The 18,253-nt window shown below is 45.0% G+C and overlaps 1 protein-coding gene across 26 annotated transcripts in view; it reads right to left on the reverse strand.

Annotated features, from left to right (window-relative positions):
- KCNMA1 (potassium calcium-activated channel subfamily M alpha 1) overlaps positions 1-18,253 on the reverse strand; it is a 719,065-nt gene that overhangs the window by 230,148 nt on the left and 470,664 nt on the right. For all 26 annotated transcript variants that reach the window (XM_008519122.2, XM_008519119.2, XM_070612927.1 and 23 more), the window contains 3 exons: positions 10,557-10,632; positions 8,261-8,431; positions 6,619-6,710 (listed from right to left, as the gene is read on the reverse strand). In XM_008519122.2, the coding sequence (XP_008517344.1) occupies positions 6,619-6,710; positions 8,261-8,431; positions 10,557-10,632 (339 nt within the window). The remainder of the gene's footprint in view (positions 1-6,618; positions 6,711-8,260; positions 8,432-10,556; positions 10,633-18,253) is intronic.

Consider the following 18,253-nt stretch of genomic DNA (forward strand, 5'->3'; position numbering starts at 1 on the left):
CTCCTTGCAGGTTGTGATGAAGGGAGAGTGAGTGTCGCCCAAGCCACATATAGACGAGAAAGGAAAGGATGCCCAAGACAATCAGCCCAAGACAACCCCAGGTAAATTAACACCGCATCCTATTTCCAAGCCCTGGGGTCAGGCCTCCTCAAAAATAATAGAGATGGAAATATTGTTTAGGAAGACTGTCACCTCTGGGAGCCAACACGGGAGATTTAAATAAGCTCTGAGTTTGAACTCCCCAACCACTCTGGTGGCCAAATAATATAACGTGAAGTTCAAGAGAGATGTGGAGTATGTGGAGACTTTTACAAGTGTGTAGAAACACATCTATCCCCAGTGCTGGCATGTAGCAAGCACTCAATAAACACACGTGAAACAGACGAAGATGAAGGCATGACTCATGTTAGTTCTCTTGTAGGTGGGGGTGGACTATGGGGGGAAGATTAAATGAGTCTTTGCAAAGAAATAATCCATATTCTGGCATCTCAAATCATTTAAAACTCTAATTCTCTGAAGGAAAAAAAAAAAAAAGACCTACAAGCATGGTGGGCAAAACCTGAGTGTGGCAGAGAAAATGGAGTGGAATTTCATGCTATACGAGACAGCCAGGCAGAAGGGACTAGAAAGTGGTCTCAGAAAGGAATCCTATTTTTAATAAGAGGAAAGACACAGAGTAAAATAAGGACCCAATAAGAAGGAGCCAGGAAAGGTATGCAGGATGCCCTCTCCTGCTAGGTCATGGGGAGCACTGTTCAGGCAAACTAGAGCCGGAGAGAGAAATCAGGTTTTAAGACTTAGTCTCATGGAGGCAGAACTAAAGACTGATGATTGCGACAGGGGTTCAGGTAATCAGAATTTTAAAACCTAGAGTGTTAGCTCCCCTCAGCATATGAGGTGACAAAAGCTGGGTTAAGAAGTCATTGAACAGGCTGTAACTTCCGTTCCTCTGAGGTGTCACCTGTCAGCACCACTTTATCAAGGGTAAATAATCCCTGTTTTGCTCCATAACAGAAACTTAGTTTTTTTGCTTTCATTTTTGCTGCACGTATTAAAATTTGTATTTCGTATTTCCTTAGTTATATCCTTGCTCATTGCCTGTAACCTCCTGGAGACTGTATCTCCATGAGGACAGGTTCCATGGGTAGCTTGCTCACTACCAAATCCCTGGCACCAACACGACCCAGCACTGTGCCTGGCACAGAGGTACTCAGTGAATGCCCAAGGACTGAATGAATGAACCAACAGAGATGAGAAGAGGAATGGATAGTGAGGCAGGTAACTAACTGTGCCTAGAAACTCTTAGTTCTTGAAATTTTGTTCTAGATTACTGACTACTCTTTAAAATATGAGCATTCACATAAAAGAACAAATTAAAACACTCTATTTTCATTTTTAAGTGGAAAAACAAGATAAATTCTGCCCTCCTCTGTGGCTTTAAGGCTCCTTCTTACAACTCTGAGGATACGTCTGGGGTTGAAGGCAGACTCCCCAACTCCCTCCAGGAGGATGCAGCCCCATGAGGGCTAATAGTCCAACTCAAAGCTGGGAAATAAACCCAGAGAGTGCACCCTGCAGAGGATTTCCCAGGAGAGCTCAGCTACTCTGATTCTCACCAACAATTAAGAAGTCACCCTTGGAGCAGTCCTCTGAGCTGTGCTGCAGACCAGCCAAGGAATGGAAGGGACAGTACGACAGGTCTGCCAGGGCACAGGACGCTCCTCCTAAGGTGGGATGCAGTGAGGCTCTGCCCAGGAACAAGAGTCCACCTCTGGCAGATCATGGCCCCAGAAGGGATGGAGCCGGGAAAGGGTTGAAAGTGTTAAAACCCACAAATAAGGCACACATCTCATTTGGGGCGATGGTGTGTCTGCCCATCCCTGAGAGCCCTTCATTGCTACAAGTGTTCAGGAGGTAAATACATTTTTAGTCTAACCAAATGAGATAAATCATGGAAAAAAGGGTTTAGTCTCCTCCCCACCTTTCTGTCCTTGACCCCAGGGCCAAGATCCTTACAGGTAACAGGTGAGCAGAAGGAGGAGACACTGATACTCATGCCTTTCTCTTCTTCCCCATCATGGGCACGGTGAAGGAAAACATACGATAGGATGGAGTTTAGGGCGGAAAGGGGTCTCAAGAGATGATCTAGAGTGGCCACATGGCCCAATGGAGCAGACTGCCCCTGGGTTCAAATCCAAAATCTACCCTTTACTAGCTGTGTGATGTCAGACAATTCACTTAACCTCTCTGTTCCTCAGTTTCCTCACCCATTCCAAATGAAGATGATGATAATACCTCCCTCACAAGGTTCCTGTGAGAATTAAGAAATACGCAAGTGTTTGTAGGTATTATTACCATCATAGGCCTTTGGGCTGTATTGATCCACGTTCTCATTGCCAGAAGTGTGTGGCACTCTTCTGTCTATATAAAGAAGACTTCTAAAAGAAGCCATAGCACTTAAATTTCACAGATGAGTTGAAGCTAAAGCTAGGTTAGTCTGTGACAACTATTCCCCCAACCAGAAGTGGGGCCCAGTTGCCTCATCCAGCCAGGACCCTTCCTCCAGTTAATCACACTCACTCTCCTGTCCTTTTTTGCCTACTCGTTGTCGTCTGTTATTCATTCTTCTCTTTGTGTCCTCTCAGCATTTGGCTACCAAGAATCAGTACAATCATCCATACCCATCCCATTCTCCTGTCCCAAACATCTGGCCTAGGACTGCCTCAGTTTCAGGCCCCAGAAGCCCATCATGGGAAGTACAAGGTCTGGAGGGCTCCCCGGCCCAACCGCCTCTAACAAGGAGGTTACAGCAGATGGATTCCTCTCTGTGGTCGACTATTTCCCATGGCCCTTAGCCATGTGACCTCGGACCATGATCTTGTCAGTTCTCATAAACTAACCAGGAGTGGGCTGAGTCACACGCAGAGAGGAAACCTCTGGGGGAAACAGCGGGAGCTGTGGGAGGAAGGAGAGCAGGCTGGGATCCCAAAGGCCATGGGAGCCTCAACCCACCTCTGAGCTGCTTTGACCTTACATGAAGGGAAGGAGGAGGAGGCAGTGGACTCCGGCGGCAGGCTGGGCTCTACGAGGGCTACTCTTTTGAATAAGATTTGGGGACTCCACCCAAGAGACTAATTGTCCCCAAGACCTCCCACTCAGAGATACCGCCTGTGTTGGCCACTCATTGAACCCTTGGTTGTTAACACCCAAGTCTCTATTTTTAGGAGCCTGATATCATCATAATGAGATAAACCAGCTGACACTCACACACATGCACATGTCCCCACACCCAATGCTAGCTCTCGACATCCTGCGGGAGGTCAGGTGAGGAATACTGGTGAGAGCATTGAAGTAAGCCACTATAGGCTCTTGGTACCAGGTTGATGGTAAAGATATTCTGCGGATGCTTCTGAAGTGTTTACATTATGCCAAACGCAGATTAAACTGAAAATGAGGTGCCAATGAAATCTTCATATTCCCCAATATCCTGAAATTGGGTGTTGCATAAACAAAACTCTGAGTTTCTCTGTCTAATTTTTCTTTACTTTAAACACTCTTTGAATTTCAAAGTTGTGTGTCTCCGTAGCTTTGGTCAAGAGTTACCTTGAGTTCTCTGACAAGTTAATGCATTGTTAGAGAGGTGATTACTGAGTAAAATACACACATGTAAACAAATCCTTTAATTATGTATATGTTGTAATTACTTTCTGGACATTCATTCTACTAAATCTTAGGGAGAAGCATATATGTACATGTGTCCAAGAGTACAGCACACACATTTATGCATACACAAAAACATGGGCACAGCATTCTATTTTAAGAGTCTGAAGTCTATCTTTCAACAAAGTTTAGCTGCTTTCCTTTTGCAAATGCATTTAATTTTATCTGGAAACTTTTTGACGTTAGAAATAGAACAACTGTAGTTTCTCATTATGTTTGCTGCCAGAATCCATGCTTGGTTGCTCAACTAAAGACCTTATATTGCTAATTACTACCACATGCCCATATCCCAAGCGAAAGAAAACTTATTGATTCTGACAGCCCATTCTCTCAACACTGAATTCCAAATGAAAACTCAAATTTTGGCCAAACATAACATTTCATCAATCTTGTTCTACTGACTGGAAAAACAACATCAAACAAAGGGAGCTAATGGCCCTTTATTACCGTTCCTTTCCCAAGCTTATATTTTCTGATGAAAGATCTAAGTGACCAAAAGGCTTTTTTAAACTACTTAGTAATTAGCTTTGAACCAGGAAACAATGCCTAAAGTGAACAGTCCCAGTGTTGATGACAGAACCGACTCGCTGTCCACAGGGTTGGGGGACACTGGAGACCCAAAGAGAAGATTAAAAGCAAAGTGTGCATTTTCATAAAGAGAGAAGAAAAAAAGAGAGAGAAAAAACCAGGCTAAAAGCGGTGATAAAAGATTACAGAGATGGACCCAGAACAAAAGTTGAGGGAAGTCTATGATCTGAAGTCAGCAGCACGTGGCACTTTGAGTGGAAGCGTCAAGGCAAAAAGATGACTGAATCAGACCAGGGGCCATGAGCAAGCACTAGTCAGAGGGCCTTCTCTGGATCACGCGTCAACAAGAGCTTCCAGCCACCAGGCCCACCCACATTTGACTAGAGAAAGTATTTTGGGGGAAAAAATTTTACTTGGAATGAGAGTCAAAAAATATTTTCAATATAGACTCCCGGGAAACTGATTTTATTGACTTCTTCAGGGCCAGTGATAAGAAAATGCTGGCTAAGACAGTGGGTAGGAAGGCCATAAAGAGCCCAGCCCTCAGAATGCCTTCTGCTTTATGGCAACCTGTCCACACCTTAAAGGCAAAATGAACAGAGAAGCTGTTTTCCTCTTGGCATGGAACAAATGACCAATGGGAATCTCTGGACCTATTTGGCCTTTTGGATCCAACCAATGGCCCAGAACTCAGAACAGCTTGGTTCTAATCTCATGCAGGGCTGTTAAGATAATAGGAAGAGGAGGGCTCCATTAGAGGGAAGGTGGAGGAACGTGCTGCCTCCATGGGAAAGATGCCAACTGGCCTCCTCTCACCCACTGTCCTCTGTTCCTTTGAAAGGAAACTGCTGTCCTGTGGGTAGTTCAAGAAAACGAGGGTTTTTTCCACCTCCTCATTTTCTGAACGGAGGACTGGACACCTGAGCTCAGGATGCACTGGAATTACCGACAGGAGGGGAGGTTCGCTCCATCTAACATGACTGTCAGGCAAAGGAGGAACGGTGATGGAGAGAAATGTGATGCTACTGGTCTTATTCTCTCTTAAAAAATACAATAGACTATCCAAGAGTTCATTTGAAAATGAATGGGGGAAAAAAATAACTAGTTCCCTGTATGGAGCGTCCATGACTGGGAAGGGGCATGAGTGATAAAAATATTCTACATCGTGATCTGGTGGTAGTTACTGGGTGCGTACATAGGTATATATTCCTCAAGCTGCACATTAAAGATGTATATATCTTACTCTACGGCAGTTAAAACAAAAATTCAAAGTCAAAAACCAAAAACCTCAAAAACAAAAACAAAGCTGAGTGCACAAGAAGAAACTTTGAAAAAAAGGTCAAGCATGGTTGCTGCCAGCCCTGCCTCCCTCCAGCACTCTCCTCGCAAGATGGCGCTCTAGCAGAGAGGGCAGAGCGGTAAGATCCTGCCGTTTACTTAGGAGTAAAACTTCTGGTTGATAATGGACCCACATATTGATATTAACAGTGATAAAGCGATCTGAGCACAAATTAAATAGTCCCCAAGAAGAAAGCATTCATGTATGGGGAGCCAAATAAAGACTCATCAAGAAGAATGTGTAGTGCCCTGACATCCCATAAATGTGCTATTTCTTGCCCAGAAGGGATTTCAACTAACTAATAGTCTCTGTGAGGACAAGCTGAGTGTCTCCTGGCTAAAGAGAACTGGTTTCCTGTGGCCACAATGCCTTACAGTTGGCAAGATGACCTTGATCTCGCCTTCCCCAGGACTTCCCTGCTGGAGTATGAGCCCATGTTGCTGCTGCACAAAAACCCCAAAGGATGTCATTACATTAGTCTGAGGGACCAGAACGTAACATTTGTAACAACAGCCACTTGGTGTGAAGAATGAATCAGCTTGGTTTAGGGATCAGAACAGAAAATATGGGCCCAGCGACATACGGACCCCTTCAAGGATAAATCCATTATGTCTCTTGGAAAGATGGGTGGGGAAGAAAGCTGTGAATGGGAACAGGCCTAAGGAGTTGACCATGTGTGACAACTTCCTAGGTAACTTCTGACCTCACACCCCATGCAGAATGTGGCCCTTCCCTCACAGAAGCAGCGAGTGGGGCGGGAGAAGGGCAGGATTCAGGTATCATCGCCAGAGGGACTCTTGAAAGTCACTCAACCACATCTTGTCTGATGCAACTGACTTACTTTCTGCCTCCATGTTTGTTAAAAGTCCCGCCGAATTTATTCCGATTCAGGATGAGAGCAGCAATTTCGGGCACGTAGCGGGCAAACATTGCCTACATGCATGAAACAAAGAAACAAGAGCCAAAAAAAAAATGGCATGCAGAGAGGATTCTACCACAGGGGAGGCAGCAAAACCTCTTGGCATACTTACTTTCTTCCACTAACCGCACTATAGGAGCCCCCGTATTTCTTGCGGTTGCCTATTAACTCTATGATTTCAGGGACGTAGCTGGCAAACATGGCCTGAGGAGAAGATAGGAGACAGAAGAGAGACTAAAAAGACAGGCCAAAGAAAGGGGGAGACCTTTTCAGAAGGGGGGATACTAAGATCTGAAAACACAAGAGGATTAGAACTGCAAAGGTATACATTAATATGTTGAATTATAAAAAATTAAAGCACAAAAAGGTCAAGCTCCTGAAAATACACAGGACAAAACAAACATCAGCCAACCTAGACAACTGAAAAAAATCACAGTTGAGAAAACTACAAGGGAGACAGAAATAAATAAGCTGACATCTACTTCTGCCTGAAGAGAAATAAGTGAAGGGGGTGCATGCTGAAATCACACACACACACATCAGTACAAGAGGAGACCTTTCTTTCTAGTTAAAACTCAAAGGAAAGTCAATGCCTTTATGAGTGATTAAAGACAACAAACACCAAAAGGAGATTAAAAAAATATTAAACTTTTCCATTTAAAAAAAATCGCTAAAAAGCACTAGAGGTAAATCTAGGAAACCACATAGGAGGAAGGGACAGCGAGGAGAAACACAAACCTGCCATGTTTCGTCCAACAGACATTGTGCTCGTGGCGGATAAATGGGTCTCCTTATCTACAAGGACCTCATAGATGCTGAGAAAATGTTCGCCTTAATGTACATATGCACATGGACATTTATATACATTTTCAAATGTATATGTCATATGCATACAAAGAAGAGACGTGTATGCATAATATAAATGCTTGTGCAGTGTACATACGTGAAAGCTGTGCATGAATCAGGATTTTAATCACTTACCTCACACACAGCAAAAATCTAAACTTAAAATGAGCTACTTTGAAAGATAAAATGCAGCAACTGCCAATGTGTTGCCAGAAGTCCCCCTTGAAAATTAAACCATAACAGACCATGATGATCTGTATAGACCAGAAAAGCAAATAGCAAAACTCTGTGACTTAGAATGGGGGAGGAAAAATATCTCACGTGCTGCTGCATATGGAGTTTGCCAGCTGTTTACAAATGCGTCCTCAGCTCATGTGGTGACGTCCACCTGGACGTGACCAGGAGGCTGTCTATCTTCTGACGCGGGACTCGAATCTTGAGGGCAGGCTTCAGCCACAGTGTTTGTTGGAAGTTTGGGGAGGACCATGAAGGGGCTGTGGGAGCTCTTAAAACCGCAAACTGTCTACAGAATATGGGCAGCATCTATCAGGTCAGGTGACAGCCACTGCCCTTGCAGAATATCAGATGCTGAGTTACATTACTAAGGGACAGACACTCTCACTTAATAAGCAAGCATCACTTCCTTAAGACAATTAGATTTTCTCTTGGCTAAATGGCTGTCCCTGACAGGGGCAATCTGCCTAAGTCTCTGGGAAACAATTTAATACACTAAAGACATATGCAGAAAAGTCACCATCGCATTTGGATCCACTTGACTTGATTGTAACACTAAGGCAATCACTTGCTTCCAACGCAGAAACACAATACGAAAATTCAGAGTTTTCAGGAAATGAATAATAGAAAATATTAACGACCATGAAATCAAGAGCATAATAAAGAGTTTTTACCAGTCCCCCGAGGATGAAGAAGACCATGAAGAGGCGCCCGAGTGTGGTTTTTGCATAAACGTCCCCATAACCAACAGTGGACATTGTGACCATGAGTAAATAGACACATTCCCAGTATGTGAGAGCCTGGTTGTTTTGGAAATTTTCCCATGGGTCCCCTGAATTCTCCACCTAAAGCAAGGAGAAAGGGAGAAAAAGGAAAATGTTATATATACACAATAAACCAGGAACAGAAAAGCTCAGGACACGCAGCCCCCTCAACACAAGGAGTCTGCTGCCTGGGCCAAGTCCTGTAAGTGACGGCTCAGAACCCCCAGCAGGTCAGAGAGAGTGGAGTGGTCAGAACACAGACAAGCCTGCCTCGCTGTCTCGGGCAGAGAGGGAAGGAATGGAGGGAGACATCCTCGACTGTTTTTCTTCTCATGAAAATTTTGAGGCCAGCTGAATTTTAGGGCATTGCCTCTGGCCATGTTTTACAGCCTTCTCTTCACAGAAAGAGCCTGAGAGCCCTGCCCCACCCTTTCTCTGAGACTTCCTGCTCCATATCTAAAGGCCGAGGTCAGGGGCTCCCAAAGAAATCCTAGACCCTCCCACAGAGGGCCCCTGTCTTTCATCATTTTGACCAAGGAGACGCCTGGTGGGCCTCGCTCCTTCAGATCTCATGGCCGAACCCCAAACAGCACCTCCTGGAGTCTGACTCTGCTCTCCCTGCTTTGCAGAATGTCCACAATGATTCTATCCTGCACACCGCAGGAATTTCCCCGGGGAGCAGGAAAAGTAAGCTCATGAGAACAGTTTGCATTTGCACAGTCTTTAGACTGAGGGCCACCAAGCTTTTTCTGTAAAAGGCCAGACAGTAAATATTTTCAGCTTTGTGGCCGATAGTTTCTGATCTCTGTAACAACAACTCAAGGCTGCAGTTGTAGCACGAGATCAGCCAGAGTCAATACTTAAAGGATGGGCGTGGTCAGGTTTGAGGAGCCTCAGCCCCAGGGTTGTAGTTGGCCCATCTCTGCTTTAGACTTTACGAAACACTTCCTTTCCTCTCATCACACTTGACCTGCCAACAAAGCTGTGAGGCACCTAGGAGAGGTACTTTAGCCACTCTCAGGAGAGAGCGGGAGACGGGGGCTGGATCTCCAGGTCTACCCCAGATCACAGCCCTACGATATATACCAGATGGCCAAGGCCTATGATCCCCGAGCACGGCCCCAGGCCCCCAGGCCTACAGCTCTGCCTCTGCAGAAAGTTTCCAGGACCCGGCCTGTTCCACACATCAGTATTTGTCCTCACCATGCCATTTTCGTAGAGATTTCCTGGTGAAGCAGAAGGTACTTTACCAGGGGAAGTACCAGGTGGGGTCACTGGGCTAGTGAATACAACTAAGCCCTCTCTATCTGTGATTTGCGCACTTGACAGAATTAGGGCGATTATCTAAGGGTGATTTCAGCCAAGAATCCCGCTAGCAGAAAGTGGGGCGGGGACGACCATCAGATCCAGTGACTGAATGTGAGCCCCGGCTTCCAACCCAGGCTATCTTCCTTTGGATGATAACTACAGAAATCCCAGGGGTAGGTAACTAAATGCATCCTCTAAGCCTTAAGCAGAGAGAGGCTCGGCAAGGGAAGGGTACCTTTACTCAAAGCTTCAGAGTTAGCTGAGGCTCCTTCCAGTTGTAACAGTTTGTGTTTGGATGAAATGTGCTTCCGACAATCGCTATGTTCCCTAAAAGCAGAAAGAAAATCTGCCTTGGGAGGTTAAGAACAGCTTGACTTAATGATACAAGGCTTTCAAAGAGTTATTAATTTAAAGGAATTAATATTTTTGAGATACAAAATAACTTGACAAGTAATCAAGCAAAAGGATCAAAGGTAGCTTTTCGTAAGGGGAAGGTGGAGAGAAACTGAAGGATGTGAATTTGTTGTTTACTGAGAGATGTGGGTCAAACTTCCAACCTCGTCCCCAGGCCTTTTCATGTGTTTGCTGAGGAAGCACTGCCATCTTGTGGCTCATTGGGGTTATTGCAGACAGAATGAAAAATCTACCAAAGCCCCAGGGGCAATACCAGTGCACTGACAAACGCAGGTTAACAGTGTGAACATTGCTCACCATTTGGAACTAGTTTGGGGTAAAAGGGTTGGAAACCCAGACAATTGTGCAATTGCTTCTCCTTTTCCTACATTCTACAGCTGGGCTGAAGTTTCTCTCCAGGGAGAAAAATTTCAGGTAATAAAATGACTGAGAGAGGGGTTTGTTCCAGAAAAGCCAGAGCTAAAGCATCTGCAAAGACACTTACCAAATGGATGAACCCGGCTGCTGTTAGCCACGTGCTGATAAATATGGAGAGCAGATTCACCAGCTTGATGGAATTACTGTGCAAAAGAGACAACAAGCAAAATCCCCAAGTTACACAAGACCGTGGCGGGGCTGCTTCCACAGTGACGATGCCCCCTAGGGGAGAGGCAATCCCCCCTCACTCTGCAGTGTTTTCTCCATTGTAGGGGGATACCCAGAAGGCCAGAGCCTAGAGGAAGAGTACATCTGGGCTACTGAAAATGCTCCCTAAATTAACCCCTCCAATTGTGCGTAGATTTTTTTTTAATTAACTTTTATTTAAAAATTTTTTAAATCTACAGAAGTATTGAAAGAACAGTGTAATGAACACTTGTATGCCCTTCACCTAGATTGATCAACATTTTGCCATATTTGCTTTATCTCTATTCTTTTTCTTTTTCTTTTTTGTTTTTTGAGGAAGATTAGCCCTGAGCTAACATCTGCTGCCAATCCTCCTCTTTTTGCTGAGGAAGACTGGGCCTGGGCTAACATCCACGCCCATCGTCCTCTACTTTATATGTGGGACACCTGCTACAGCATGGCTTGCCAAGCGGTGCTGTGTCCACACCCGGGATCCGAACTGGTGAACCCCGGGCCAACGAAGCAGAACATGTGAACTTTGCTGCACCACCGGGCCAGCCCCTATTCTTTTTCTTTCATTTTATCTTTTTCTAGTCTTTCTCTTCTTTTGGCTGACCCATTTACAGTACAAGTACGTTGCAAACTACATGAGACACCCCCTCAATACTTCAGCATTCAACACCTAAGAAGGACACTGTGCAACACGATCACATACGATTGTCACGCCTAAGAAAGTGAACATGAATTCCATAATGTCATCTAACAAGCACTCTTTATTTAAATGTCTTCAGTTGCCCTGAAATTATGTGTATTGGTGTTTTCATTTCTTCACCCTGATCCAGGAACTAATCGAGGTTCATGTATTGCATTTGGTTATGATGCTGCTTTAGTCCAGGGGTAAAGGACAGATAGTAAATATTTTAGGCTTAGCAGGTCATAGGGTCTGTTACAATTACTCAACTCTGACACTGTAGCATGAAAACAGCCTTAGAGCACATGTAAAGGAATGGGTGTGGCTGTGTTCCAATAAAGGTTTACCTAGAAAAACAGGCAGTGGGCTAGATTATTCATGGGCTGTGTAATTCGCCATTCCCTGCTTTATTTCCCTTAATCTATAATCTGCCCCCTGCTCTTTTTGTTCTTTTTTAATGACATTTACGTTTCTGTGCACCCAGGTCAGCTGTCTTATAGAAGGTCCCAGATTCTGGATTTGTCTGATCGTTCCCCCATGATTAGATTCTGTATAAATTCTTCTGTTATGAACATCTGGCTAGGATGGCGTCACATCTGAAAACCCTAACTCAGTTGCTTGATTCAGGTAGGAACATCAGATTTTGCCACTGAAAGGCATCCATTTCCCTTCATAATTAATGTGTCAACCGTGCAGTGACACTCTGAGACTATATGAATATTTTGTTCCCCAACAACCTTATATCTAATAATTTCAGTATCCACCCGTGTTCCTTGAGTGGCTCAGTTGGAACTCACTAAATTTTCAGCACCCTGAAAGCAGGGGCCTTGTCTGTCTGTATCCTGGGAGCAGTGAGTCCCTGGTGCATAGTAGGGCCTCTATGAAAATGTACTGATGCTAACTGGTCTCCTCCTTGGTACTCTTCCCACTAAACTTCACCCTGTTCACCCCGACTGGGGTATAGCTCCTTGAATGCTACTGTCAGCAGGTCACTTCCCCATCCAAAGGCTCCCTTCCACCTAAATGTTATGTCCAAACTCTCTCCTTTCATCTTCAACACCCACTGAGGTCCCAGGCTCACCTACCATAAGCTCTTGGAACTCTCATCACAGCCAAACTTATTTACTATGTCTACATTTATGCTATTACTCAGCTGGAAAGCCCTGTCCATTTATCCAAATAGTTCCCTCTCTTCAAAGCCTGGTTCAATCCCCACCTCCTCCTTCAAGTGGTTCCACCCACCTGCCATACAGAGTGACTTCTCCTCGTGGCTCTGACCTGCAGGTACTCATTGGTAATGGATCCCACTGTTTTAAGACATCTTTCGTAACGTTGTTTTAGATTGCTGTTTGACTCTTGTGTCCCTAACTGCATCTTGCAGACAAGAACTCTGGGTTCTACCTCTTTCAGTCTCCCCAGAGTGGCCTAACAGCCCACAGTGGGGTGCAGCCCGTCATCATTGATTGATTGATCTCTGCCCTCTCCCACTTCCCTCTCAAGGGGAACCAACGACGTGAATTCTAAGAGTCTATGCTCACAGTAATAGGAAGGGCTAACACTTTTACGGTTCTTTTACAGTGCTTGCCATATGCACCACAGTGCTAAGTGCTTCATGCATATTAACTCTTCTAACCTTCACAACCTCTCTATGAGGTCATCCAGAGGTTAAGAAATTGACCCAAGTTCACACAGAAAGCAGCCGAGTTGGCATCTGAACCCAGGCAGTTTGGCGGCAGAGTCTGCCGTCTGGGCCACCACACTGCAGAACAACAGTCACAGACCGGCATCCATCAGAAAGTCTTTCTTGATCGTGAAAGCAAAGCTGCGCCTCCCCCACAGTCTGCGCACAGGATGTCAAAAAGGTCAGAAAGCGCTGCTCCAAGGAGGAGGGAGACAATCTCGACATATTGATCACCCTCTTGAACTGCCACAGAAAAGAACGGAAAGGAAAAACTCTGCTAACTACGTCTCTATGGGGGCCACATGTGGAGGAATGCAGGAAGAGGCTGTAGTGGGCCAGGCAGCCCAGGGGTTGGAGGAGGACCCCTCAGAGGAGGTCAGGGTCAATGGTTCGAGGACAGGCACGATGCCAGAGCCCAGCTTTCCTTTCTCTTCAATCTTTTTTCTCTTAGTAACTGAGCAGAGGAACCCACGGTCTTAGTCTCCCAGAGTTGGTTCTGACAGTCCAGGGAAAGAAACAGCAGGTATTCTCAGTTTTGTGGGTGAGACTGATCTTTTGAAATGTGTGGAAAAACCTCCTTCTGGTTCAAAAACAGACTAGAAAAACAACAAAGATGTCCATTCTGTCTTTCTTGGTCATTTCTAGAGTTTCCAGATTATAATAATTGTCAATATTTATCAAGCTTTGTTATCCTTTAGGCACTGTGTTGAGTTCTTCATTTTCTTCAGAGTTTTACCATCTATCCTTGGATATAGATACATCATTGGTCCCACCAACTAGATAAGGAAACTGAGGCTTAGTGTGCTTAAGAAGCTTCCCAAGGACACATGGTTGGTAAGTGGTGGGGTCAATATTCAAACCTGAGAGCATCTGATCCAAAGGCTGCTCACCTAAAGCCTTGGGAGAGGCAGTACAGAGGAGCCATGTGGACCACTGTTTCTATCACTCTTTCTACAGCTCTTCCTCAAGGACAGCCCTGTGGATGCGTTGGGTGTCAATCAAAGGTCCCCACCTCTCCCTCTACCCAAGTGGCCTGAGCCAGGCTGGCCAGTGGAGGAACTCCCAGCTCTGAAGAGCTCCGAGGTAGGGCTTATCAGAGACATTTTTCAGAAACTGAATGGGAGAGAGAGATTTGGGTGTAAAAAAACATAAGCCTGGAATGCTAGAGGGCCACCTGCCCTGGAGAAAGCCTGCCTGAGAGGGAAACTCCAAAGAGACAGAGAGAGAGACAGAATCCGGATGAGAGAATCTGAACCCCTTGATCTAGACATGCCTAGTTCCCCCTTGGACCTCCAGTCATTACCAAGGCTAGCTTGAGGTGGACTTATCACTTGCAATTAAAAGTCATCTGCTTATGGGGCTGGCCCTGTGGCCGAGTGGTTAAGTTCGCGCGCTCCGCTGCAGGCGGCCCCGTGTTTCGTTAGTTCGAATCCTGGGCGCGGACATGGCACTGCTCATCAGACCACGCTGAGGCAGCGTCCCACATGCCACAACTAGAAGAACCCACAACGAAGAATACACAACTATGTACCGGGGGGCTTTGGGGAGAAAAAGGAAAAAATAAAATCTTTAAAAAAAAAAAAAAAGTCATCTGCTTATAATGGAAGGGACTGATATCCAAAATGCTCTCTGAGAACCTAACAAGGGATCAGGTCTATGAAGTAGATCTGGGACTCTCCATCTGAGTAAGGAGGGCAGATCCTGTATGACCCACTATTGTGCAATTAGTTCTGTGGCTCTGGAAGCTCTGCTATGAATCTGGCATTTACAAAGGAAAGCACACATCCGGCAAACCCTGGCCTTGGTCTCCTTTTCCAGACACTACCATGGGCCACGTTAGCACCACCTCACCTCTAAATGTTTTCTATAGCTGTGAATGGAGATCACCAACTGACAAAATAATGTTTAAAGTCTTCCATCTAAGCCTCTCCTTAGAGCTGAAAGATACCGTAACTCTTGCCTTTCTGTTCCCTGGAGCAGCTGACCAGCCCTGGAGGCCTAATCAATGGCCTTCTAGGGTCTTTTTGTTTGGAAGGACACCCCCCCACAACCAGAGATTGGAGGAATGGAAGTAAGACACATAGATATAAGGCATCCACCAAACGAGCTGTATCAGGTGAAGCAACCCTGGCAATCGATAAGCTGAACATTGTTGTGGCTACATCCCCACCACATCCTGTCGCCAACTAGTTCTCAATGGGGAGTCAAAATAGAGTGAAATCCTCCTGCCTCTACCTGCTAAGCCCTCCACGGTGTGCTCCAACACAAATGATGAGGAGCAGGTGGCTGGTGGCAAATGGAGAAATCTCAGGGAAGCATGTAGTGTTCACTTTCTCAGACGATAATTAAGTACCAGGTTGCTTCACTTATATACTCCCAGATCCTTGGGGCCTAAACAAAGCAGTGTCCCAACAATAACCATGTGGAGCCCTCTTGAGAGATGAAAACTATTGGAGTCTCTGAGCCTCTTGGTGCTTTGGAAAAATGACCTAAATACGGTGGTGGTTATTAATCTCTAAATGATTGTCACAGTGCTGGTAATAGTGCTTAAGGGAGCTCTTGCTGTGCGTAGAACATTTAATCATGGTTGCTGAAAGGGTCCATATTCAGCACTGAAATCTGATTACTTGTATGGCATCGGCATCATTATGGAACCCCAGTATTAGGAATTTGCTTTCCAAATTAAACTCTACGACCAGGCAATCATCTAAAAGCTCTGTGCAAAAGATGCAAGATTAAGTCTTGGGGGACTTTCTCCATACTCTGAAATTCGATCCTCATCAGGTTGTGTAGGGGTCTTTGAAAGGAGGAGGGGCAGGGCTGTGTGTTTTGCAGGCAAAAGAGGCCACTGGAGATAGTCATAGGCTTCATGGCCAAGCCCAGGGGTCTGAGCCAAACTAAGTTCCCAATGGTTAGAATGATTGGAACTCTTTAGATTCTAGCCCCCTTCCCATGACTTGAGGGAGGGATGGATTGTGACCTTATCATGAGAACCTAACTCATCTAAAGAAAATCATTTTCAAGTTTTCCATTGTTGTTTCTGGGTCCCTATCTTGTGAGTTCTTACCAGCCATTAGAGAAATGTGCATGAGTGGATGCAGTGAATCATCCAAGGGCAGGCACAAGAAACTTTTCTGTTCTTGTGGATCAGAGACCTTTTCCAGGGCTTCATAGATCCTAGGAGACACAGTCTGTCTCCATAGATACCGGAAGAATGAGAGTCTGTCTCCAGAGACACTGGGAAAATGAGAGTCTATTTCTTTCTGAGATGATAGCTGTAAGCCCAGAGCCATTGGGGGACATCTTTGCCTTCAGTGTAGTCAACAAGATATGTTTTGGTTAATATTGAAAATATCATCCATTTTCAACAAAAAAGTGTAAATTTGTCCCTATTCTACCAGTCCACTATTTTCCTCTTTGTTTATGGCTGAGGGTACAGCCAGGTACCAACAGCCTTAATTTGGTTTATGCTCCCTTTGCTGGACAGATGTGAAATACCCACCCTGAAAAGTCGACTGGACTGTACCACACTGAGATAAACGGTCTGAACTATATGATACGGAATGAAGCAAAATTGAGTTCTGTCAATTCTACCCCTTAAATATCTCTAGATCCCTCCTCCTCTGCTCCCCCTGACTCGCACTGCCTGAGACCATTCCCCAATACCACTTTCCTGGACAATTGCCCCAACTGGTCTCTTGGTCAATGACCTTAGACACTTCAAATGCACTCTCTAAACAATTGGTGAAATAGTGGATCTTTCTAAAACGTAAATCTGACCTTTCCCTCTCCTGTTAAACACTTCAACAACTCTCTCTCTCCCTCTGAGTGCAATCCATGACATGTCAGGGCCTTCATGAGGTGGCTTCTACCTACACCTCCCCTTACAGTCTCCACATCAAATATTCTTTTTTAAGACCTTAGCCTTGGAGCTATTTCTGAGGTCATATAGGTAGTACAGTGATTTTAGTTCCCAAAATGCCCTCCCAAAAATGTGTTTTTTAGGTAAATGATGATACATACATATCATGGAATGGAATGCTATGTGAGAAATAAAAGTGACACGGTAGAATATCAGTAATGGTTATCTCAACCATTGGTGGTGGTGGGGAAATTTTACTTTATCTTTGATGTTTTTCCATATTGTTGACATGCTTACAATGAGCACATTATACTTTAATAATTAGAGGAAACAGTAATGCAATTTCCACTTTAAAAACATCACTAGGTGATATCATGTTTTCGTTAACAATATCTACTACATTAAATGAGAATTGGAATGATGGCCTTTACACAGAGCTGTTTACTCTGCTCTGATGGTAGAATAAGTGTCTGGTCACCTGTAAGTCTGCTCGCCAGTTTGCAGGGCAACAGAGGAACTTCCAGAAGTTCAGACAATGACACGGAGTCTCCCAGTGCCCCCCTTAAAAAGTCATTTTCAGGATACAGGGTATTTTAGGCCCTTCTGTTGGCAGGTCCTGATGCTGTCCCATAACTGTGATTTGTCTCTTCCATCTATGTTTTTTTCCTGTAATCCTATTTACTCTGGTTTCCTTTTGCTGCTTCTTAATTCTTTCTCTCTTGTTCTCATTCTCTCCTCTCCAGCCACCCCCAACCCATATAACTCTCTGCTTTGTTTCTTCCAGCTCTTGGCCAAGTGAGGCAGCCAAAGAACAGAAAATGAAACTGCAATTTCAAATCATGTCTGCGATGTCTCCATCCCTACCTGTGCCACAGATTGGTGGGGACTGGCCACCAGAGAAAATCCAGACAAAAACCCCCTAAAGATTACGGGGCTCCACCCACCCTCCTGGACAGTCCCCATGAAAGTAGCAGAGTACAGACAAGTCACCAGGAAATCGCTCAAAGTCTGAAGCCCTACAAAAACCAAGGCTTCCATTTCTCTGTGGCAGAGCCTGTGGGATCTGTGCTTGTGCTTGGTGTACAGAAGGAAGGAGCCAAGATTAGCCAGGCACCTGGAGAGAGAACGGGCTCAGAGAGTTGTTCTAAAGCTCTCGACTTCTTACAATTAAATGAAGTTTTAACCTGTGCCTGGTGATCTGGCCTCTTCACCTGCCCTCCTAACCTCATCTTGCTTTTTTCCACCACAGAACCCCTAGTCTCCAGGAGCAGAGAATCACTCAAAGTTCTTCAAAGGGCCATGTTCGCTCACCTGTGTGCTTTCTGCAGCTTCCTTGCTTGGAAG

This window comes from Equus przewalskii, chromosome 1 (genome assembly GCF_037783145.1).
Source record: "Equus przewalskii isolate Varuska chromosome 1, EquPr2, whole genome shotgun sequence".
Lineage (NCBI taxonomy): Eukaryota > Metazoa > Chordata > Mammalia > Perissodactyla > Equidae > Equus > Equus przewalskii.